The 22,552-nt window shown below is 51.2% G+C and overlaps 2 protein-coding genes across 4 annotated transcripts in view; one reads left to right on the top strand and one right to left on the bottom strand.

Moving 5' to 3' along the window:
* The window catches only part of Abhd12 (abhydrolase domain containing 12, lysophospholipase), a 62,471-nt gene extending 58,833 nt beyond the window's left edge, over positions 1 to 3,638 (top strand). For 2 of the 3 annotated variants that reach the window (XM_050132078.1, XM_050132080.1), the window contains 3 exons: positions 829 to 907; positions 1,756 to 1,883; positions 3,048 to 3,638. In XM_050132078.1, coding sequence (XP_049988035.1) covers positions 829 to 907; positions 1,756 to 1,883; positions 3,048 to 3,087 — 247 coding nt within the window. In that variant the 3' untranslated portion in view covers positions 3,088 to 3,638. The remainder of the gene's footprint in view (positions 1 to 828; positions 908 to 1,755; positions 1,884 to 3,047) is intronic. The other variant, XM_050132079.1, reaches the window with a different exon arrangement.
* A 993-nt stretch (positions 3,639 to 4,631) lies between these two features.
* Positions 4,632 to 22,552, bottom strand: part of Pygb (glycogen phosphorylase B) — a 43,197-nt gene continuing 25,276 nt past the window's right edge. Inside the window, exons 9-20 of the mRNA XM_050132070.1 lie at positions 22,118 to 22,210; positions 20,878 to 21,024; positions 19,994 to 20,157; positions 19,057 to 19,171; positions 18,046 to 18,147; positions 17,151 to 17,298; positions 14,640 to 14,698; positions 12,341 to 12,482; positions 10,100 to 10,307; positions 8,892 to 9,026; positions 6,771 to 6,837; positions 4,632 to 6,153 (exon numbers count right to left, since the gene is read on the bottom strand). Of these exons, the coding sequence (XP_049988027.1) occupies positions 6,001 to 6,153; positions 6,771 to 6,837; positions 8,892 to 9,026; positions 10,100 to 10,307; positions 12,341 to 12,482; positions 14,640 to 14,698; positions 17,151 to 17,298; positions 18,046 to 18,147; positions 19,057 to 19,171; positions 19,994 to 20,157; positions 20,878 to 21,024; positions 22,118 to 22,210 (1,533 nt within the window). The 3' untranslated portion in view covers positions 4,632 to 6,000. The remainder of the gene's footprint in view (positions 6,154 to 6,770; positions 6,838 to 8,891; positions 9,027 to 10,099; positions 10,308 to 12,340; positions 12,483 to 14,639; positions 14,699 to 17,150; positions 17,299 to 18,045; positions 18,148 to 19,056; positions 19,172 to 19,993; positions 20,158 to 20,877; positions 21,025 to 22,117; positions 22,211 to 22,552) is intronic.

The following is a 22,552-nucleotide window of genomic DNA, read 5'->3' as shown; positions in this document are numbered from 1 at the left end:
CAGGCTTCCCTGGGTTCACTGGCCAGCCAATCAGCCCTGCTTGCTGAATTCTAGGTCAGTGAGAGACCCTGTTTCAAAACAAAAGGTGCATGGGCACCTGAGGATGTTGTACAAGATTGTCCTCTGGCCTTTACCCACACGTGCATGCGTGTGTGGGTATATGCACAAGAAGCGTTCCACTACTGATTCATGTGTGCTGGGTGCCACTAGCAGGAGGTTATGTTTGGGTAGCAGGCTGTCTCGGGGCTAGGTCCAGCTCTGTGTGCTAGGATGGCACTGTGCTGCTCCCAGAGGGTCAAGTGTCTACCTCAGTGGTCCTGTCCAGCCTTGTCAGCTTGTCTTTCTACTACAGCTTGCGGAAGAACTCTGGCTCTATTGGACATATTGTCCCATTTACTGTTAAAGGTTCAAAGTTAGAGTGACTTCAATGTCATCAGTTACACCAAAGATTAAATAGAGTACTGATTCTTTCAACCAACAGATTTCGTAGTAGTATGCATTTTCAGTAAGCTTCTTAGAGCACTTAAAATACTCCCACTTATAAAGATTGTCTTTTTAACTTTTAACATATCTATTGGCAAATATAATGGTTTTCAGTTTCCATAAAATATATAGGGGTTAGATGTTGACCCCTGGAATACATACTGATTTAAAAAACTAAAACAAAACCCTGAGAAGTTATTTCTTAGCTCTATAGTGAAAAGAAACCCAGCTACATTCAGACTGTTAAGCACCAAGGCAGAACACATCATAAACCCAGATCCCTGCCCAGGCTGAGGGGTGCAGATGACCCCTCTTTGGTCCCCACTTAGCCCCTTTCTTCTACAGTGTGAAGCATATCTCCTGTCCTCTGCTCATCTTGCATGCTGAGGATGACCCCGTTGTGCCCTTTCATCTCGGCAGAAAGGTAGGTGCTGTGTGACTCTGCCCCTGGTGCAGTAGGTGCCATTGGCCCCAGGTATGAATCAAGTTGGGCATGCAAGGTAGGGTGGCAGCCCCTGTATACTAAATGGAGTGGGTTCAGGTCCCACTAGGCTGCATCTTCTCCAGGTGCTTGACAGCTTATGAGGTCTGATGTCAGGATCAAGACCAGACTGCTGTCCTATCCACCAGAAACTATGACAAACATGCATTAGAACTCAGGTTGACAAGGGAGGACTGAGAGGCCAGCACCTGGCCCAACTGGCAGAACTGATGTGAAGACATCCAGTCTACCTTCTTGCCTTTGGGGATAAACTGCAAGGACCTTGCACTTGCTTCTACTAATCTGCTTTGACTTTGCTGCTAGGAAGCTTGATTAGATTTATGAAAGGAAATAAGAGAGGAGTAAAGAACACCACATGGGCTCTTGGCATGTGTTCATATACCAAGGAGCAGGTGAGCCTAGAGGAGTGCATGCCATCCCTTCCTATGAAGCCATTCCAGAGAGTGGTAACTCCCCAGCAATGCACCTGTGATGCATGGAGCCGAGGTGGGATTACATTGTCTCTGCCATTGGAGCTGCCCCCACTTAGCTGTACTTTGGAGATATAAGGGCAAAAAGGGTCTTAAATGGTGGACTTAAGGAGTAGCCATGCCTAGTGTTTGGTACCCGTTAGTCCAGGCTCTGGCTTTTTGGACCTTGGCTGTTGAAGGCTGTAATGACAGAAGCAGTGTTCATGGGCACTTGCACTGCTCTCTGGAGGAAGCACTCAATCTTTGTTGCAAGAGAGGGCTCTGTTGGGCTCTGGGCTGATTCATCTCTCCTCTTACCAGCTATACAACATTGCTGCACTATCTCGAAGCTTCCGCGACTTCAAAGTTCAGTTTGTCCCCTTTCACTCAGATCTTGGTTACAGACATAAGTACATCTACAAGAGCCCTGAGCTTCCACGGATACTGCGGTGAGACATTCTCTTGTAACCCATGGCCTCTCCTGGACAGTGATGCCTCACAACTAGCTGTGCAGCAAGTGGCAGCCACTGAAGCCATTTGAGGGGCTCGGTGGCGTACCACAGGGTCAGTGATTCAAGAGCCTCCTGCTAACATCAAAGGAGCCACAAAGTTTGTTTCCCCCCTTCTGGATAATTCTAATTAGATGGGGCATACGGTCTCCCTGTACACATTGTACAAACCCACGTGTACCTTGCAGTGTGTATATAGGATAGGAGTGTGTGAGCATCCAGAAGGCTTTCAGTGTGCATATTCACCATTTCCGGTACAGGAAGAACTCAGACACAGCTTCCCAAAGGGAGGCTGTGTTTCTGGCTACTACACACTAATCATACTCTTGGGCAGAGTGTAGGCTGCAGCCCAGAAAGACAAAGGCCCCATCTGGCCTGGACCCAAGTATGAGTGTGGAGTAACAAGGGCAGAGCTTCAGGTGACCGGCCCTGCCTTCCATGCATGCCTGTCCTCTGTGCTTCTCTGCAGATTCCCGGGATCATCACCTAGCTTCCTGTCAGATGACCCAGGCTCCACCCACCACTCTTCAGAGCAGCCCCATCATAAGTCTAGCCCTCCCTGTACACCAAGGAGTGGGAGGGTACAAAACTGGGCTGATGGATAGCGCAGGACCCTGAGCTCTGGGCCCATGGACAGCGACAGAAGTGGCTTAGAGGCCAGTTATTTCCAACCTGTGACTAAAACTGGTTCTATAAATTGTCTCCTAAAGAGCAGTATCCTGCCTAAAATTGTAGTCCCGACTCTGGCTCCTTTGAGAGTTTCGGAGGCAGAGCTACATTATAGTAAAGGATTCCTTACCATTTGGGACAGGGCACTGAATAAGTAGGGTTTGGGATTGACATCTTTTCCCCTCAATATAAAAGGAAATACGGCAGAAAATTTCAACTGAACATGGAGCGCAAAGCCTAGCTTTGTCTCTACTTCTCCACACTGGGATTTGACCTGGGAACTGAGCTGCAGTGCCGTCTTCTTCACTGAGGGCTCGCTCTTGTCAGGCAACCTAGGTTCTTTGCTGCCTCCAGTACCCAAGACTCAAGGATTGTGGGGAGTGGGATCTTAGGTCTAAGCACTTTGGCTCATGCACTTGTCCTTTTTCGGTCTAGGGAATTCCTAGGGAAGTCGGAACCAGAGCGCCAGCACTGAGCCTGGCCTGTGAAGGAGCATGAAGACCCACCCTCCTTCCCTTCTCCCCTGGCCAGCAGTCTGGCACCCAGTAGCCCAGGGTGTCGCTACCTGTGGTGCTCAGGAGCCCATTGTGTACCTAGAAAGAGGACTCAGACACATCAGGCAGAGGCTCCACAGACACGGATCTGTGAGGAAAACACAGTGGCAGGCAGGCGGCCCCATGACCTGAACTTTTGGGACCCCATATGCCTTGTGCTGGGCATAGGGAACCTGGGAGGGGCCCAGGAGCTCAGGACCACTCCAGGTTCTCTGGCACCACCACTTAAACTATGGGGAAACGGTTCTTTCTGCCCTTTATGGCGTACACAGAGTGGACTCTGTGGTTCGGTTTGTCCCTTCAGCTCGTGTACCTGCTTGCCTTCCTCAGCTGACCCTGCCTCTCATGGCATCTGCTCACCCACAGTAAGGGGCACCTGGATCTGCAAGTCCTTCCATTCTGCCCACCTGTCTGTCATCTAACCTGGCTGTAGACTGAGCATTTATTTAAGAATAAAATCTTGGTGGTGGTCTATGTGTTGTTTTCTGTACAAAGCAGGAATCATTGTTGCCTCCTCTACTGTCCCAGGCAGGATCTCCACAGGAAGTACAAGGGCTGTTCCAACTCCCAGGCACTGAGATTGGAGGCATCTTTTCCATGTCTGCTAGGTAGTCTTTTCCTAAAAGGCAGGCCCAGACAGAGACTGCACCACCACACTGTGTGTGAGCATCCACACCGCCAACACACAAGCACTGCTCTTCCAGAGGATGTGAACTGTGTAGCCAGGACTTGGAAATGGGCCAGACACATTTCACCAGGTTGTCTTGATCTAAGTCTGTTTTGTCGAGGCAGCCTGACTTGAAGCTATGCACCTACAGACCAAGCAGGGCTGAGAGTGTCGGAGCACAAGGCTTATCAAGAACTGGCACGAGGAGTCACAGGGCAATGGCCCTGTACGTGCAGTTGAGTACAGGTATCTGCACCGTCCACATCCTCTGTGATGCAAGATCCTCTGGGTGCAAGTCCACTGAGGACCCAGCCTTTCCTGATGGTGGACTTTCTCCAGGTCCTTCAACTATGGAATCTCAAGGTACCAGTCCTGGGAGGTCAAAGGCCCAGCATTAGCAGAAGTGAGCTTAGATGAAGGACCCATGACTGGAACTTTATACTTACCCATCCCAAAGTACCATAGAGCTCCCTAAGTGATTCTCAAGACACGGGAAACAAACCTTCCCTACATCATCTAGGGTCAGGGATTTAGTCCCACTAAAGCCGGCCCGTGACAAGAACAAGCTTCCTTCTCTTGGCCTGTAGCTAGCTGTACCCATCTTGTGTTACCCATCTACAGTTCACTGTCAACAGGACATGGCCATCAGGGAGCCTTTGGCCTCCTAGTGTAAGCGGTCTATGCCAGCAACCTGGGCCTCGTCACAGTCGTTCTGTGTGTTGCCTGTCCCTTACATCCTCCAGCCTCCCATGCGGGTTACCCGACACTGAATATTGTGATAGAAAGACAGACACCACATTGGCCAACCATGGGCATAGAAGTTTAATCCATTTCTCACACAAGGAGGTAACAGCAAGTAGTAGAGTGATGGTCATGTATTGTGGCTTCAGGGACCTCATGCATAAGGCCCCACACAGGGCAACAGATGACCAGCCCTAGAACCTGCCCACCCCACAAGCTACCACAGTGGCTCCGGTGAATTGAGTCCTGAAAGCAGACCCTTCCCAGCAAATTCTGGAGTGAGGAAAGTGAGCGGGTCCCCTGCCCACCCCCAGCCAGTATAGCGGTGCAAAGGGACAGACACCTATGGGAGGAGAGTCCCTCACAGTTTCTCTGACAACCCACTCTCTTTTGGGCAGCACTTAATGCAGGTTCAGCACAAGGAGGATGGCCCCTGTAGTTAGTAAGGGCGTGGGGACGCTCAACCTCGTGTCCTCACTATGCTGCTATAGCAGAGCGGAAACTGGGCCCTCTTTCCAGACCTGGCTGCTGGAAATGGAGGCAGAATGGTGCCTGGTCTTTGTGTAGGCAACAGGAAATGCACCTCAGGCCATGGACAGAAGTGTTGGGAGGGGGGTTCCCATTACAGGACAAGTAGCTAACTCTTCAGCCAGGCAGAAATATCCTTAAAGTAGTCAGACTGACCTAGTACATGTTTACTTGCTAAAAAGAAAGGCTTTAGCTAGTTTCAATTCCTCATGAAGTGTTATTTCCTGTTGAAAAATCAAAACACCAAGCCTGCTCTATAAAATTGCCAGTCCTTAACCAAGACCTCAGACATGGGATAAAGGTTCTTCTTCAGCGCTCCTCTCCTGAAGTCCTGGGTTCTACATGACATCCACATGGTTCCACAGATGGCTACAGAGGCATGGCCTATACGGGTTAACAACCCATATCCCCAATACAGCCAAGGGGAGAGGACAGAAGGCTGTGAGCATGAAACCTGAAGAAATGATTATTCAGCAGGGCCAAGGAGGCCACATACTGGGCTTGGCCCTACCTGACAGCTAGTGACCCAGGTACCAGTAAAACACATAGAAATGCAGGCTTCGTGACAGTTCCCTGCCCAGATTCTAAAGGTTCTAAAGTAAATACTTAAGCTCACTCAGCTATGTGCAGAGTTTTGGGGGCTCAGCTCCACTCTCTGCACATCCTCTATGGGGACCATCTCTGCCCATCTGTGCTGTGAACTCTGCAAAAGTTCTTTTGCAAGAAACCAGGAGGATGCCACACACTCCTTTATCCAGGTCCTCAAAACCATTTCCATGGCCCCTCCTGGAAACACAGCGCATCGGATAGCAGGGACCAGCAGCTGCTTGCAGTGCCTGAAGACTGGCATGGGCACAGGGTCAGCCGAACAAGCTACTGGTCTCGCTGTGTGGGGTAATTAGTCTTTGGGGAGGTTGGGGGGTGGGATCTGCAGGTCGGAGGGCTCTACGCCCCAGATCTCCCGGGCATACTCAGTGATGGTCCGGTCACTGGAGAACTTGCCAGAGCAGGCAATATTCCTGATCACCTTCTTGGTCCACTCCTTGGAATTCTGTCAGAGGAAGCAGAGAGGATTAACCTTTGCAGAGCCAAGGAACCTAAGGGAGCCCGAGCTTCCAGGATGTGAGGACTATTAACAGTGAGTGCTGAGCCTTGAGACAGCAACCGTGTGCTCGGAGAAAAGGGGCCCTCACTGGCCTGAAAAGTGATATCAGACCTAAGAGCCCAGGAGCTTATGGCAGGGCCACTGTCCTGCTCTCAAGGCTCCTCAGCATGGCCTACAACAAGCAGGGAGCACAGCCACAGGCAGACCAAATGTCCTAAACTGATCACTCATCGTCTTAAGACTCCCTCCAAACTTCACAACTGTCCCCAGACTATAGCACGCAGACCTCAATGGAAGGGGCCTTCTAGGAAGGGCTTGACTCCTGTGGGCCAGCCCCCCTGGATGCTGTTTTCAGGTCCCTCATTCTATTCTTGGCTACCAGGAAAGGTTTCCCTGCAAGACACCTCGATTTTCCCCCATGGTACCTAATGACAGGGCAGCTGACCTAAAGGTAACAAACCACCCCACCCTCCCTGGTCTGGTTGAGAAATGGTCTAACCCAACAGGTCTGCACAGACCCACCCAGCTATATCCTACCCGTCTTGATGACCCACGAGCCTTACCCTATATAGGTGGTCCACCTGGGCCTGGCACTGTATGTAGGCTTCATAGTCGGCAAACACCTTGAACCTGAAAGTAAGAGTAGGCTGGGTCAGGGCAGCAGGTGCAGCAGGTGAGGAGCCCTGCCTGGAACATCCCAGAAGACAGTCTTCCAGCCAGATCAGGAATAGCCTAGGCCATGCCTTTCACGTCTACCCAGTTCTGTTGGGGTGCCAAGACAGAGACTGTTCTGCTTGGGGGTGCCAAAATGCAGCAGGTCCATGTGGCCACAGGCTTCTCTGGGGGTGCTTTTTTGGAAGTCTGGTTTCAACCCAATGTTTCTTTTAAGTCACTTCCAAGCCAGGTGTTAGAAATGAACACGCCAAGAGGCAACTGCACACTCAGCAGCAAGCCCATAGTGTATTTTATTTTACCTGCAAGCTAGAGGCATGGTTCACTATTTAGAAAGCCCCTCCTTCATCACAGGCCCCTGCAGGGTCCCACTCCATGCTGGACACATGGGTAGAGCCATGATCTAGTCTAACTGAAGCCAATGCGTGGTACAGTCTTCAAAGAACAAAAACAAGTTAATTAGAGGCCACTGCAAGTGGAGATGGTAATACTAGATTCAGCTTTTACCAGTGAGGTAAGCCCTACCCTGAGGCACCAACGTCTTTGCAGACTTGGCTATGTAACTAGGCTCCATACCAGGTATAAATGATATACCTCAACAAAATACTGAGTACATTAACAAGTTTGCAATGCAGCAAGTTGATTCCATTTTAACCACGGAATGTCCTTGTAGACTAACACTTGCCACAGATCCATACCCTCCCTCCCACCATGTGGAGGCCCAAAAATGTGAGTATTTCCATCTTGTCTAAAGGTCAGAGAGTTTTAGCTTGTTCAAAGTTGTTGACAAGTGTGATTACACATCTTGACCTAGGGTGTAGTTGCTTGGTCACACGTAGATCTACTCCACCCTGACCAAAGGTCAGGAAAGTCCAGCAGACTTCTGCTCCCTCTTTTGAAATCGGAGGTTTGACCTTGGGAGTGGCTGCCTTCAGGACACTTGGTCTAGGGTGGGCTCACTGCCCAAACAGAATGCTAATGGCGGGTTGGCTCAAAGTAACTGTTCTAGTTGTCCTTTGTATCTTGTTAAAGCAGTCTTTTGTCTTCTTCCCCATTGTACTGGGGTATAAAAGTGTATGGAAAATTGAACACAGGAATTTCAGTATTCACTGGAGCTCCCTCCCAGTACTATCCTGTGTTTTCTGTTTTATTATTTTCACTTGCATCTGTTCTCTTTACTATTTTTCTAATCCCCATGCCCCTACCTTGGTAAGTGGTATTTTTGTCCAAGTGGTATTTTGTGCCTCCGACACCACCACTCTGCAAGCTCTAGGCTGTACTGCCTGCACTCCTGAGCACCCTCTGCAACAGCCCAGGTGTAAAGATTCAGCCACACAACGTGGCTGACACTTCTGGGTTCCAGGGCCCTTAGGCATCCTGGAAATCTTAAAGGATCCTGTGTGACCCATATGCAGCATGGTTGCATGACCTATGTATGATGCAGCTGCGTGAGCCCTTGCGGGCATGTGTGAGCGCTGTCATCTGCATATGATGTAACCACGCCACCCCCCCCCCTTGCATGCGCTAGGCAGTCCTTAAAAGCTGGAGGCGCCATCTTCAGATCTCTCTCTCTCTCTCTCTCTCTCTCTCTCTCTCTCTCTCCCTCCCTCTCTCTCTCCACACTGACCTTCCCCAGGCCTGTACACTTCCCCCCCAATAAACTCCTTAGCATTAGGTTTGTTGCGTGTTCCATGTTTCCTTCTCACTTGCGCCAGGTAATTTCACCAGGGACACAGCTCCCCTTCTGGACACGGTGGTTCTGTTGGCCACCACCCATGAACCAGGGTCCCCAAGGTGCCACTAGATGCCACTACATTCTGTGGCCCTGGTTTGGCTATGACTGGCTAGGGTAAGGTCTCCTAAGCTGAGGTGGAGAGGGGAGATCATACAAACACAGGTCTTACACTCCTCATAACATGGAGGTTTTAGCCTACCAGGTGAATCCAATTGTCTCAGTGGTGGGGAGTGGGTGGCCAACTTGGAAAGCAGAAGTAATAGGATTTGTGTCCTACCTGTCATGGTACATCAGCATGTTGACCACATCCTTGAAGCAGTCTGGATCTTTGGGAGAAAAGAAGCCGCTGCTGATCTGATCAACAGCCTGTCTCAGCTCTGGCAGGCGCTCATAGAATTCTCTGGCATTGTACCTACATGAGATAAGCTCACTTAGCACTGGGCACCCCAGGCAAACAGCCTCCAAGTCAGGTGGTGGGACCAGCTTATGCTTGACACAGACTCTACCCTGTGGCAACCCTGGTGACCAATGGCATCAGCTACTGCCTATATGTGGTTCCCTTCAGAAGCAGCTTGTTAGACAAAATCGACCCCTGCTTCCTTCATTGTTCAGAGAAATGTCTCCAGGATATGTGTATTATACAACAAGCCTCCCTTTATCTTTCTGCTAGAGAATACAGAGCCCACCACAAGCATACCCCTCCAAAAAAATCCTGCCCTGGGCTCTGAAAAAGATCAAAGGACACTCTGAGAGACATGATGCCCAAGAGGGTCACTAGCTGACCCGCAGAATGAAGAAAAAGCCAGACAAGATGACATAAAGCTAGCTGTGGCTCACCAGGAAGCCTGAGAGGACACATGAAGAGCTGAGAGAAACACATGAGCTTTTGGGGAGACGAGGACAGTTTGACCACAGTGACTCCCCAGGAGCTTTGGAAAGCAATAAGGACTAGACTGCCTTGGGGCCAGGATTCCTCATCAATGTCAAGGTCAGGAAAAAAGGGGGTGTTTTTAGATCAGAAGTGGGAATAGATGATGATCACAGCTGCCAAGAGCAGGAAATGGCAGTGCAACGTGGACTTTAATAATGAACATGCCACTGGGAGGCTGTGCTGTAAACTGCGGGAAGCTGGAAGAGTGGGAGACAGGAGCTCTCTGTACTGTTTGCGATATTTCTGCATTCCACTTAAAAATGAAAAGGTCTGTGGACTGTGCTCTGTCTGGCCCTGAGCGGTATGCCCCTCTAGGAGGAAACCCGTAGCCAGGGCTTCAGCTGATGGGAAGATGCTTGTCATGGGGACAAAAAGGGGCAGCCAGATTCCTAACCCATCAGCCTCCTTGGGACCTCATGTTTTGTGCTTATGAATGGACTTAATGAGCACTTACTCCCCGGTCCTTGCCCTGCCTCAGCTTCCGATCAGCTCCCTTTCACAAGCCCTTCCCTAGAGCTGCCACATACCCCAACAGCAGGGGAAGGGTCACATACCCTTTCTGGTCCAGGGCCTCAACATCCTCCACCCGCATCCCAAAGATGAAGAGGTTCTCCTCCCCTGCCTCCTCAGCCATCTCCACGTTAGCGCCGTCCATGGTGCCAATGGTGAGAGCCCCATTGAGCATGAACTTCATGTTGCCAGTGCCTGAGGCTTCAGTGCCCGCAGTGGAGATCTGCTGCGACAGGTCAGCAGCTGGGATCACTGCAGGGAGGGAGGGACAGATACAGACAGGGTGGCAGCTCAGCCCGTCTCCATGGAGAGTGATCCTAGGATGGGAATCAGTCCTGAAACCGCCGAGCTCACCACCAAACAAGGAGATGGACCCAAAGCAGCCACCTGAATTTTCCATTCTTCTCTGAACCAGGTCAGACAAGGCAGAGGATCTAAGATGGAGATCCCCGAGAAGCCCCACAGTGACACGGGATTTCTGTCCTGGAATTTTTCTTATAATTTTTAAAAATTGTGTATGTGTGTTTTTCCTATGCATATGTATGTACTAAATCATGCCTGGTGCTCAGAGAAGCCTGAAGACTTTCGATCCCCTGAACTAGAGTTAAAATGGTTGTGAGCCACCACTTGGGTGCTAGGAACCAAACTTGGATCCTGTGGAAGAGCAGGCAATGTCTCGTAACTGCTGACCTATCTTGACAGCCAGTTCTGGGATTTTCCAGGAACCATGCCAATTAAGTCCAGTGGAAGGACTGGGTCCTGGTTTCCTGACATTGCAGATACTTCTTCCTCTGGACACTGGTATCTTATTCAATATAAAACACTCCTGATTAGCCCGAGAAGAACTTAGATCCTGCAGAACCAGATGGCGGACAATACTGGGTCCAAACTTGAGGTTCACAGCGTGGGAGTTAGTTAATTCATGTGCACTGGGCACACACAGGCAGCCAAGTACCACAGCCTCTTCCACACTCAGGCTCCTTGTGCTTGGGAGGTAGCAGGCTAGAAGTGATATCCTTGGGGCTGGGTCACTGCCCCAGGTCCTAACCTGGCTGGAAACTTCATCTTAGCATCTACAACTGAAGCCAGAGCTGCTGATGCTACTTGGTGGCAGTCACTCAATTCAGCCAACACCAGAGCCTTAAAGGGGGAAAGGCCCAGGATCAGTTATCTACAGCCCCCCAGGCCCCACATTCCAGCTGATGATAGCTGTATGTCTCCTAGCAAGTCAAAGAGAAAATGGGGTCAGACCCTGCCTGAAGCCCAGACTGGTGCCCTGTGGCCAGTTCTGTAGGTGAGCTAGAGCCAGATGGTCTCAAAAGTAAAGGTGGACAGAGTTCCAGGCAGCAGAAAGGGCACAAGATGGTTTGGTGATCAGCTCCACCAGGGTTCCCAGCCAACACCTGGGTGGAACCCAGTTCCCTGAACCCACCAAGGAACCTTAAGCATCAGGTGTACCCAATAGAGGTGGCAGCAACAGGAGCGTGGCAGCAATAGCTAGACCAAGGACCAGACCGTGGAGCAGTCTGAGCTCGGGCTCCAGGGCTTCCAGCTATGGTCCGGAAAGCAGCATTATGCAGCGGGACCAGCGGGCGTCTGACCTCAGTGCAGAAAGGGAATGGGAAGCCCAGGCTCAGACTCCTCACCATCCAATTAAAAAACATATTTCCAGCTGGGAGGTGGTGGCGCACACCTTTAATCCCAGCACTTGGGAGGCAGAGATAGGTGGATCTCTGTGATTTGAGGCCAGCCTGGTCTACAAGAGCTGGTTGTAGGATAAGCGCAGCCCAAGTGGACGGCCCCAGGACAAACTCTCCAGGCATGCTATGAGGTGCCCTCAGGAAGAAAGACAACAGTGCTGCCCCATGATGAATGAGCACCGAGGAGTGTGGAAGGAAGAGAGATGAAGAGGACAGGCTTCAAGAAGCAGGGGAAGGGAAGGTGGCAGGGGCTGGTGTTGGTGAACAGGGAAGGAGGAGAGGAGAGGTAGAAGGTTCTGGGAGGTCAGGGGAGTCACAGTCTGCTGCCAAGAGAGACCCAAGAGCATCGGGCAAAGCTGAGGGAGGATGAGGAGGGAGGAACAGTGAGATCCAGAAAGGTGTGAAGAGGTCCGGGTGGCAAGAACGATAGCAGTTCTTTCTATGACAGGCAAAGGTTCTCAGACACTAGAGAAACACAGTGTCGCCCTGGCAGAGCCTCTGTGTCCAGAGCAGAACAGCCCTGGTCAGCATGGCCAATCCCCCACCCAGCCCAAGCAGAAGCCAGGCAAGGAGTTTCAGAACTACCTTTCTCAGCTAAGGACACCCGATAGTTCTCCAGGAAGATCACTTTGAGCCTGTCGCCCACAACTGGATCATGATTGACAACATCTCCAATGGATGTGACCAGCTTGATGATCATCTTAGCCATGTGGTAACCAGGAGCTGCCTGGAAAGAGGAAGGTGAGGTTAGGGGACTTTAGCACAAGGAGGGTCCATGGAGCACTTGGTAGCATTACTGGCTCTCGGGCATGTAAGGTAGTGGGCCACTTGTGGGCCATGGAAACCTGTGCTGGATTGGCTAGTAGACTGCAGACCATGGAGATCACACCACAGTGGCCCTCTGGTGGTGGTGAGAGGGAGGAGCTTAGCTTTGCCTGCCTGTCTTGACTTCCACTGACCCCACATGTCACCTCACTTGTGGATTTGCCAGCCTTGAATTTGATTTTCTGACTCTGGTCAGTGTTTTAGAAACTATAAGATGCAGCTGGGCAGAGTGGTGCACGCCTTTAGTCCCAGCACTTGGGAGGCAGGAGCAGTTGGGTTTCTGTAAGTTCAAGGCCGGCCTGCTCTATATAGTTCCAGGACAGCTAGGGCCACATAGTGAGACTCTGCCTTGAAATAACAAAGCAAAACAAAAAGAAACTACAAGATAAAAGAAACGAAGACCTCTAGACCTATTAATTTACAAAAAAAAAAAAAAAAAAAAATACAAAAACAAAGGAATATACTAGAATGTACCAGGAAGGATATATTCAGAAAAGGCTACCCTCAGGAGAAAAATGTAACAAATATACTGAAAATTAAAATAAAAAAAAAACACAGAAGGAATTTAGGTGGTGGTTTCACATGCCTTTAATCTCAGGATTTGGGAGGCAGAGGTAGGTAGATTTCTGTGAGTTCAAGGCCAGCTTGGTCTACAGAATGAGTTCCAGGACAGCCAGAACTACACAGAAAGATCTTGTCTTGAAAAACCAAAATCCAAAACCAAAACAAACTCACAGAAAGAAAGCCCACAGATGTAAGAAAAATTAAGGGACCAATCTCAATTCTGGGTCTTTACTTGAAGTCTTAGCTGAAATCGTAAACATAGGGCCCAGTGGTAGAATGCTCTCCTAACATGTGGCAAGCCCTAGGCCCGTCCCGAGCACTGCAAAGAAAAGTTAGTGTGACTTTAGCTGGGCATGGTGATGCCTGCTTGTAGTGCCAGCCACTCCAGAGCGGAGGAAGATGACTCTGGAGCCAGGTTAGGCGACATAATCAGAACTCCCAACTCAAAAGAGAAAATATTGCAACTTCAGTAAGAAAAAGTGGGTAGTGGTGCCAGAGTGGGTCGGAATTTATTGGTGTGGAAGAACCCCTGTCCAGTGTGTTGGGTGTCTGATCACACAGTGATGCTGAGAATCTAAAGCATCCTGTGGTTTCAGAGAACATCTCTTGTGAAGATGTGCAGGCACAGCATAAAGTACATGATCTGGACTCGGCAGCGCTGGAGCAGGATGTTCTGCAGTCCTTCTGGATTTCCTCTAGGCTTAAGTTTATTCATTGTATTACTTTCATCTTCCTAAAAGTCCATATTGCTTTGGCCTTGTACATACTAAATAAAATCCTATCAAAATAGTATCAGATCCAAATTTGCTTCCAAAATACCAGGCGATGAGCGTGGGCAGAGACCAAACAAGGCGAGGCACTCGGATGCTGAGCCTGACCCTCCAGACCCTAACATCAGAGGAGAGAATGGCCTTGTGGCCAAGGGCAGCACCTACGTCTGCCTCACTCCAGCCATGGAATGCCAGGAACAGCAGGAATGCTGTCCGTGGACGGCCATGCGAGGCTGTCCCAGGGCAGTCTCTCAGAAAGAAATTGTACCCCAACAGCTCATATCCTCTGACAAGACCCAGCTATCAGCTGAGCACAAGTAAGTGACAAGCATGCCTGCTACCCCTAGAATGTGTCACAGTGATTAAATCAACTCAAACCATGCTAACCCTCACGTGTGGCAGATGAAATAGTCATGACCACCACTGCACTGTGAAATCTTGGAGGCAGAGAAAGGATGTTGCAGGGCTGGGGTGGGGAGTGGGAGTGTGGGGCTGGGGATCCCCTAACACCTCTGAGTGAGGCCAGGAGGCTTGACTCCACTTCCTGCATAGTCTGTTAATTGTGTCCAAGGCTCCCTGCCCCAGCCTGGCTCCTCATGGCAAGGTGCTGCGGGCATGCACAGTGCACCTGCTTTCTGAGCAGGCCGGCTACCCAGAGACAGGTCAGGAACACATCTGCTTCCAGGGAAGCATCAAGACAAGGAATGAGGAGGAAGTTACCTCACCTTGCCTCCGATCATAACAGTCCTGGGCACAAAGGCCTTGGCTGGATCCTTCTTTATTCCTGGAGGGCAAACAGAAGAGGCAAAGTTACCAGATGGTCCCTGCTCAGCTCCCCAGGGAGACCTAGTGAGAGGCACATTCATCAGGCTGTGTGTCCTCACCTAGGACATACACAGCTGTGAATACCTCCGTGGGAACTTGTCGCTAAGAGGAACAAGGCCTCCCCTAGACTTTGCCCAGGCACACCAGGCCGGTGAAGAAGGCTACCCATGACCCCTGCCAACAAACGATGCAGTATCCTGAACTTGAGGAAAGCCACCCACATGTTCCCAAAAAATTCAACCCAGGAGCTGTTTGCCTGTGGTCATGAGGAGTCAAAGTGTATGAGACATGCACTGTGTTCTCAAAACCTATTTTTCTTTTTTGCTATTTTGCTATTATTATTATGTGCACAGTGTGTGTGAGCGCGGGTGGGCGTGTGCTGCTCTCCACAGGTGGGGCTGGTCCTCTTTTACAGCTAGGGATGGAATCGGGCTTCAGGCTTCTGCAGAAATGCTTTTCTTTGCTGGGCCACCTCACCAGTCCTTAAAACACATCGTAGACACATCATTTTGATGATACTGAGAAAGGAGGTGACCTCAGGATTGTGGTCTGGTACCATCAGCCTTTGAAGTGTGAAAGTCTCCCCACTGCCTGTGTATGGCTTGTGTATGCAATCATTTGGAAATGTCCCCCAAAGGCCCCTGTGCCAAAGGCCTAGTCACCAGCATGCACTGTCATGGGAAGTGCTGGAGCCTGGTGAGGCTTGGGGAAGAAGTTAGACCACAAGAGGTATGCCCTTGGAGGGAACACTGAGAGGCCTTCTCCTGTCTCCTTGAGGTCAGGAAGTTAGCAGGCCTCTTTGTGTGTTCCCACTGTGAGATACTGTGCTACTCCTGAGCCCAGGGACCAAAGCCTGAAACCATGAGCCCAACCGTGAGCTGGAACAGCCTTTCCCCCTTGGAAGCTGATTCTCTCAAGGACTTTGCCACAGAGGTCACTTCGTGGCTGAGAGGCTTGCACCTGAGGCTTTCCTGCGGAGATCTGGTCAGAGGACCGAGCCACAGTGGCCGGTTCATACCCATCCATTTACACATTTCAGTCAGGGTGAAGGTGTCGACAACAGGAACCCCCACAGCCATTCAGTAGGCAAAGCTAAGGAGTGGGGTTACCTTCAGTTCTGTGGGAACATGGCTATTTTACTTCTAAACCCCCCACTTCGGGGAATCAGGCAGAATAACATCAAGAAAAACAGTAAAAAAGGAGGCTAGGCAGGTGGCCACGCCTGCAGGCCAGACATTTAAAGCACTGAGAAAGGATTTTTCTTTTTTTTTTAAGTACAGGAGTTCAGGGCCATCCTGGGCAACAATATAGCAAGATCCTTTCTCTTCTTTTAAAACAAAACAAAAACAAACAAACCACAAAAGACATCTTCACCAAAACTACTGAAGTAGACACCAAGCAAACTTCAGTTACTTAGTAACTCCCATCAAGGACAACAGGTGGTGGAAGACGGCAGGGTCTCAGAAATCTAACAGGCTCTGATTCAGGGTGGGCCAGTCCTCCGCTGGACCACCCACAAGGCTAAGGACCATGTGCTAAGCAAACATGGCTCAGACCCAGGAGGACAGGCAGAAAACTGCCCTGGCAGAGGAACCTCCTACAGCATCCTCCTGGGCATCCAGCTCTTCCCCAGCTCTAGGAAGCAGCCGTCTGCAGGCTCAAGCACCAAGACACAGCAAAGACAGAGCTATTTACATGATGAAGAGACCAGAGAGCAGGGCTGGAAAGACGGCTCAGCAGTCAACAGCACTTGCTGCTTCTACAGAGGGACCTGGGTTCTCAGCACCCACATAGCGGCTCTAATAAGTACAGTCTTTCCAAACAAGACAAAATTCATTAGAGAAGGGCTGGAGAGATGGCTCAGCGATTAAGAGCACTGACTGTTCTTCCTGAGGACCTGGGTTCAATTCCCAGCACCCACATGGCAGTTCACAACTGTCTGAAAAATCTGACACCTTCACACCAATGCACATGAAATAAAGTTAAATAAACCATAGAAAATTTTTTAAAAAATTCATTAGAGAAATAATAAACTTAAAACAAAAACTAAAATGAGTGTAAGACCTTGCCTGGGAACTCTTCAAAGCTCTACCTGTACAGACCATTTTTGGCCTCCACAAAAAAAAAAAAAAAAAAAAAAAAAAAAAAGCAAAACAAACAAAACAACTATAGGCCTTGTGTTTCAGTCCTGAGGTTTCCCAACCTCAGGCTCCAACACCGAGCTCTTAGAAAACCCAAACCCAGCTGTGGCTCAAAAGGAACTTGTCATATCTCGCATGCACACACACACACACACACACACACACACACACACACACACGTACAAAAGGCAGGGGTTGAGGATCGAGTCCTGGGCCTCCTGGGCTCTAGAGGAAGGGAGGCCGTGGTAGCAGTGGGGCCCTGGGACTCACGGTTGTACAGGGTGATGATGTGCAGGCAGTTGAGCAGCTGCCGCTTGTACTCATGGATCCTCTTCACGTGCACGTCAAACATGGAAGCCGGGTTGATCTTCACCTTGTACTCCTTCTCAAGCAGGGCAGAGAACTTCAGCTTGTTTTCCTGAGAAACGGAAGATGCTGGCTCTACAGGCACGGGGACTGCCTGCAAGCTCTCCCAGGCCCATGGCTCTCTCACTTTCCACCTGACCCAAGATGTCTCTCCAGAACCCAGCATGGGGGCTTAGAGACGGGAGCTGGGGTCAGAGACTGCATTAGCAGAGAGCGGGGAGCAGGGAAATATGGATTACAATGAAGACAGATGTGCTGGCCACACAAATAAATGAGACACTGGGGACAAGTACAAACCTGGGAGCTATGCAGAGAAAAGTGAACCACAAGTGTGTTCTGCAGGCACAAAAAGCAAGAGGGTTGCTGGGAGTGAGGTGCAGTGGTGACAAGTGGCTGGCGGGAGGGCCTTGGAAACTCAGCGCTACCATGGTTAGGTACCCAAGGCACAACTTTCTGCTGCCCCAAATGCTGATACCAACACCCCTGTTAGATGCCACCACAGAGGGACTTTCCTAGTTCTTGTTGAACTGGAGGTGCCTGTGACCCAGCCAGGGTCTACTAGAGGCCACAACCTCAGCTCTCCCGGAAGAAACTGGAATGCCCCCTGGCAGTGACTTCCAGAGGCATCTCCACTTGATGGAGGAGCAGTGTGAGGTGAAGGTTCACGTGGCAGGGCTGCATTTGCCCACTTGCTCCATGACCCTGAAGATAAATGGGTCCTGACCCTGGCTCCTGGGTGCCTACCCAAGTCCCAGGTGCTGAGCACAAAGGAGGCAGACTGCAAGCCATGGACGCCTACCTGCTTGATCTTGGCTATGTCTCTGATGAAGGCCTCGTCATCCACCAGTGACAGCAGCTTCTTCAGTTGGCTCAGATCGGTCAGGAAGCCTTCCCCGATTCTCTGGTTAATAGGACACGAGTTCTCCTCACCAATGCCTCAGCCATCATGAAGCGTGTCCCTCCATCTGCCACCCTTCACCTACTTTCCTTGTATCCGCCTGGCCTCTGGGCCCTCATGCCACCCCCTCTCATGCCACTAGGACACAACAAACTCACAAGCCTCGCCAGCCACTTCCAGGTAGCTCCTGCGTGAGACACCCTATCACAGGTGATGCCTGGGGCCAGCAGAACAATTTTGCCTCCCAACCTCCACCACCATGAACAAAGAGGCTGTCTTCTCATTACCATAGCAACAATCATTTCCAACACATCCCATTAGGAGTCTTCCTGCTGTGTGCCCCCCACAAGGGGCCCTCCCAGCCTCTCCCCACAAGAGGCCTGGAGCTGTATGGACACCGCACTGGCTTCCAGACCCCTTGGGGACATGGCTACTGTACCAGATCTGTCCCCAGAGAACCCCCTGCACCCCACCCCCACAGTTCCAAGTGGACTGTCTTTTCCAGGCTCAGGGCACTGTGCCCCTCAAGAAAGGCCTCCCGCATCCTCTGCAGTCCTGACTGCAGTACAGGGGCTCACACATGAAAGCTGTGATGAGGTACAGCCTCAGCTGGTCCTCTCAGGCTGGTGGCTGCCGCTCAGCTACATCCCAGGCCTTCCTGAAGCCCAGGCTAGCTTTTGAGCTGGCGCATAGCCAGAGCTGGGCCATCATGGTGTGCTGTGGGGTCTCTGCTGCCCATGTGCCAGGGCCACTGCTGGACATGAAAGGAATAGCCCTAGCAGTTCAACAGCCACTCTGAGAGAAGCCTGGTGAGCTTCTCGGGGGTCAGCCTCAGCGTCTGATTGGGCCCACCGCTCCTTTTCTGACTTCGGCCTGGTATCTCCCAGGACACAGAGTGTGGCCAGGACTCACCTCCACGATGATGTCCGCCAGCCCCGGGTTGCACAGTAACAGCCACCGTCGGGGTGTGATCCCATTGGTCTTGTTCTGGAACTTCTCTGGCTCTAGTTCATAAAAGTCCTTAAACCTGTGAACACAGAAAGCAGGGACTTGTCACAAAGGCTGGTATAAACCGGGTGAGACCGGAACTGTCAGCTGCTTGACTTTCTAAAGCACTAGGAGAATGTGCTGCCACTGCAAGCTGGAACAGCCACACAGAAGCAGCAAGTGACAACCACCATAATGGCTGCAGCTTGTGTGACTATCATGTCCTAGGTGTTAGGACCTGGCTGTCTCCATACAGATCTACAATGAACAGTCAAGGTCATGAGAGTGGTAGACTGAGCAGGCTACAGGGCTGAGAAGACACCAGCTCAGAAGCTGGGTGTTGGGAGGAATACACAAAGGGCTGGGCCGAGCCCCAGGACACAGGAGGGCTTCCACATGGGCTGATATGGCTAAGGGCCCTTTATCCGCGGTGCTGCTAGACTGGCCACTGTGGTAGGTATTCAGCACGCTGGTGAAAGAGTGGGGGGAAGAAATTTCTGTTGCATCGCACTCCCCACCTCCTCGTCGGCTGGACCCACACACTCAGCCCCATGTGGGGCATCCACATTACCCGACAGCAGCAGATGCCCTAACCAGCCGCTTCAAGAAGGCAGGAGCACAGGAGGAGCGACTACTGGCAGCAAGGAAAGATTCCTCTGCAATGTCACCAAGTCACTTCCTGTGAACTACTGAGACGTGATGTGATGGGGGCTTTGGGCACCTTCGTCATGTCCAAAAGTGACCCAGTGGCTATATGCCACACCTTGGTCATGGTGTGTGTAGTGGGCAAATCCAAGTTGGGCTGGAGATCAAAGATGAGCTCTCCCCCCCCCCCAGGCTTGGTGAAGAGCCCCTCACTCACACAGACTGCTTCACAATCTCGGAGTGAATCCTCGCCACCCCGTTCACGGCATGGGACCCAATCACACACAGGTGTGCCATGTTGATTCTCTTGCAGTCCCCCTCCTCGATCACAGACATCCTCCTCAAGCGGTCCACATCCCCCGGAAACAGGGCGGCCACGTGCTGGAGCCAAGAACACATGTCAGAGATAGGCTGAACGTCCCACAGCAGTTGAGGTGCTCCCCAGCGCCCTGGAGCAGCCACCATGCCTGCAGGAGGGGCCACTGCCGCCAATCAAGTAGCTGCGCCGTCCAGCCCTGAACACCCGTTCCCTTGAAACTAGCCACTTATCCCGGCGTCTTCACCCAAACCCATCGCAGATGCTGTGCCCTGAATTGCACATTGCATTCAGAGGAGGCCCTGGGACCAACAGAGCTCATTCTGAGACAGTCGGGACACCAATGGTGTGGGAGAGTGTATTCCAGTTCACGACGGGAGAGCTAGGCCATGGCCCCTGTTGACCCGAGCAGCATTAAGCTATACTTTCATTAGGGTGACAGCTGTGCTTTCCCCAAAAGGCTGAAGAAGTCACAAAAAGGCTGGGATACGGCCCAGTGACAGAATGAATGGTAACACAGCAACCGCAAGGACCTGGATTCATCCCCGGTACTACACACATGCAAAGGCAGGACAATTAGTCCAAACCAGAGATTCTGCTACTCATGTACCACCATCCTCTCTGTGGGTAATACAGAACAGGGGTCTCACAGGTCAAGTAGGACCTCTGTCAGGGACAGTCCTTAGTCCTCAAAAGTAAAATAGCTCCTCCTCTGCCAAACAGGATGAGGCCAGTGTGGTGGAGCTGTCGTGTGTTGTCCAATCCTTCCCCCCACCCACGCTCACATCCAGGTGCCTCTGGTTGATGGCGTAGATGATGTCCAGGTGCCGGGGTAGCAGCTTCTCAAACATGGACACTGGCCAGCGCTCCAAGGCCTCCGGCAGCACGGTGTGGTTGGTGTACGCGCAGGTTTTCTTGGTGATCTCCCAGGCCTACCCATCGAGAACAGCAGATGTCACAGGGACACACTGGAGCCATGAGGGAAGGCCCTCATCCCATCCCTGCTCTCCGCACCCCAGGCATGCAATCAGCCCAGGCTAGTCACCACACGGACACACCGACCACTCGGCTTTCACATCCCACACACACAAATACATACGACAGACCCATTTCCTGAACCTACTCCCTGACAATTACCTTTGAATTTCTCCTTTGTAATAGCTCTGTGGTCAGTGAACTAAGACAATGGAGCAATTTTCTGCTAGTTTCCTTTAAACTGTCTGTGACACCCGCAGTGCAGGGGGACACTGCTTACCATGTGGCCTGCCCCCCAGGGTAGAGTCTCCAGGGGAGTGTAGACCGTCAGGTCAGAGAGGGGCTCTGGTGTCTGAAAACTGCCTTATGGTCTTCTGGTGATTTAGTTAAAGCTCAGTCAGAAGATGCTGCTGTACCAAAGGTGAGGACCAAGGAAACTGAGCCTCTAGGCAGTCCTCAAATACGAACACTGCAGACTTTCTGACTTCTTCCTCACTACGTAGCCCAGGCTGGGTTTGAACTTACTACCTTCCTGCTTCAACTTCCTGAGCGCTCAATGATAGGTAGGTACCACCACAGTCAACTACTATAGTTCTGAAAGTTTAATACTTCTCAGTTGTTTTGCTGTGTTGTTGAAACAGTGTATCACTATGTATCCCAGGCTGCCTAGGAACTCACTATGTAGACCAGGTTGACCTCATATTCATCAAGATCCATCTGCCTCTGCCTCCCAGGTGCTGGGATTAAGGCATGAACGGCCATATTGGCCAAACTTTAAGTAGGGGAGACGTTTACAAGACCCCTAGGGTCTCTGCCCTAGACCTCTTCTGTCACCCTGGCCCCACGGTGCATCTCTCCCTCAGGGCATCCATCTCCTGGAGCCAGACCCTCTCTCCAGGGCCTTGACACTCTCAATGGCGAATTCCCAAATCTCCTGAGGCTAAGAAAAAGGTCCTACTTCCTGGGACTAGCTCAGTCAATAAACAACCAAGGATGCTGTTACCCAACCCCAGTCCAAGCAGGACACGGCCTTTCCCTTCTCACACTCACCTTATCCCAGTCTACCTTCTCCACATCCACCAGGATCCGCATGAGTTCAGGAATGGAGAGGGCGGGGTGGGTATCATTCAGCTGGATGGCTACCTAGAGTTTAGGAGGGTGCTGTTCAGTTGTCTCACCCTTAGCACCGGAAGTGGTGAACCAGGGTGGGAAAGAACCAGCCTAAGAATGCACTCTGGGGAGCCCAAGAACTTAGAGGAGCCAGGAGGGTGCTGCTGGCCTGGCAGGTACCTGTGACCTGCGGTCAAGTGTCCCCTCACGTAGCTGCAACCTGTGGACAGACATGTCCCTAGAGCAGCTATGCTCTGAGCAGGTGGAGAAGGGACTTCAGGCCACTTTCCCCTCACTCAGATGGGACAGCTTTGTTTAGGATTGTTACCATGAGGCTGTCACATGCATCGGGAGCCTTTCCCAGTGACCTCCCTT

The sequence above is a fragment of the Alexandromys fortis genome, unplaced genomic scaffold (genome assembly GCF_014885135.2).
Source record: "Alexandromys fortis isolate MF-2015 unplaced genomic scaffold, M_Fortis_MF-2015_v1.1 scaffold_402, whole genome shotgun sequence".
NCBI lineage: Eukaryota > Metazoa > Chordata > Mammalia > Rodentia > Cricetidae > Alexandromys > Alexandromys fortis.
This window is presented reverse-complemented; position numbering and strand designations above follow the sequence as displayed.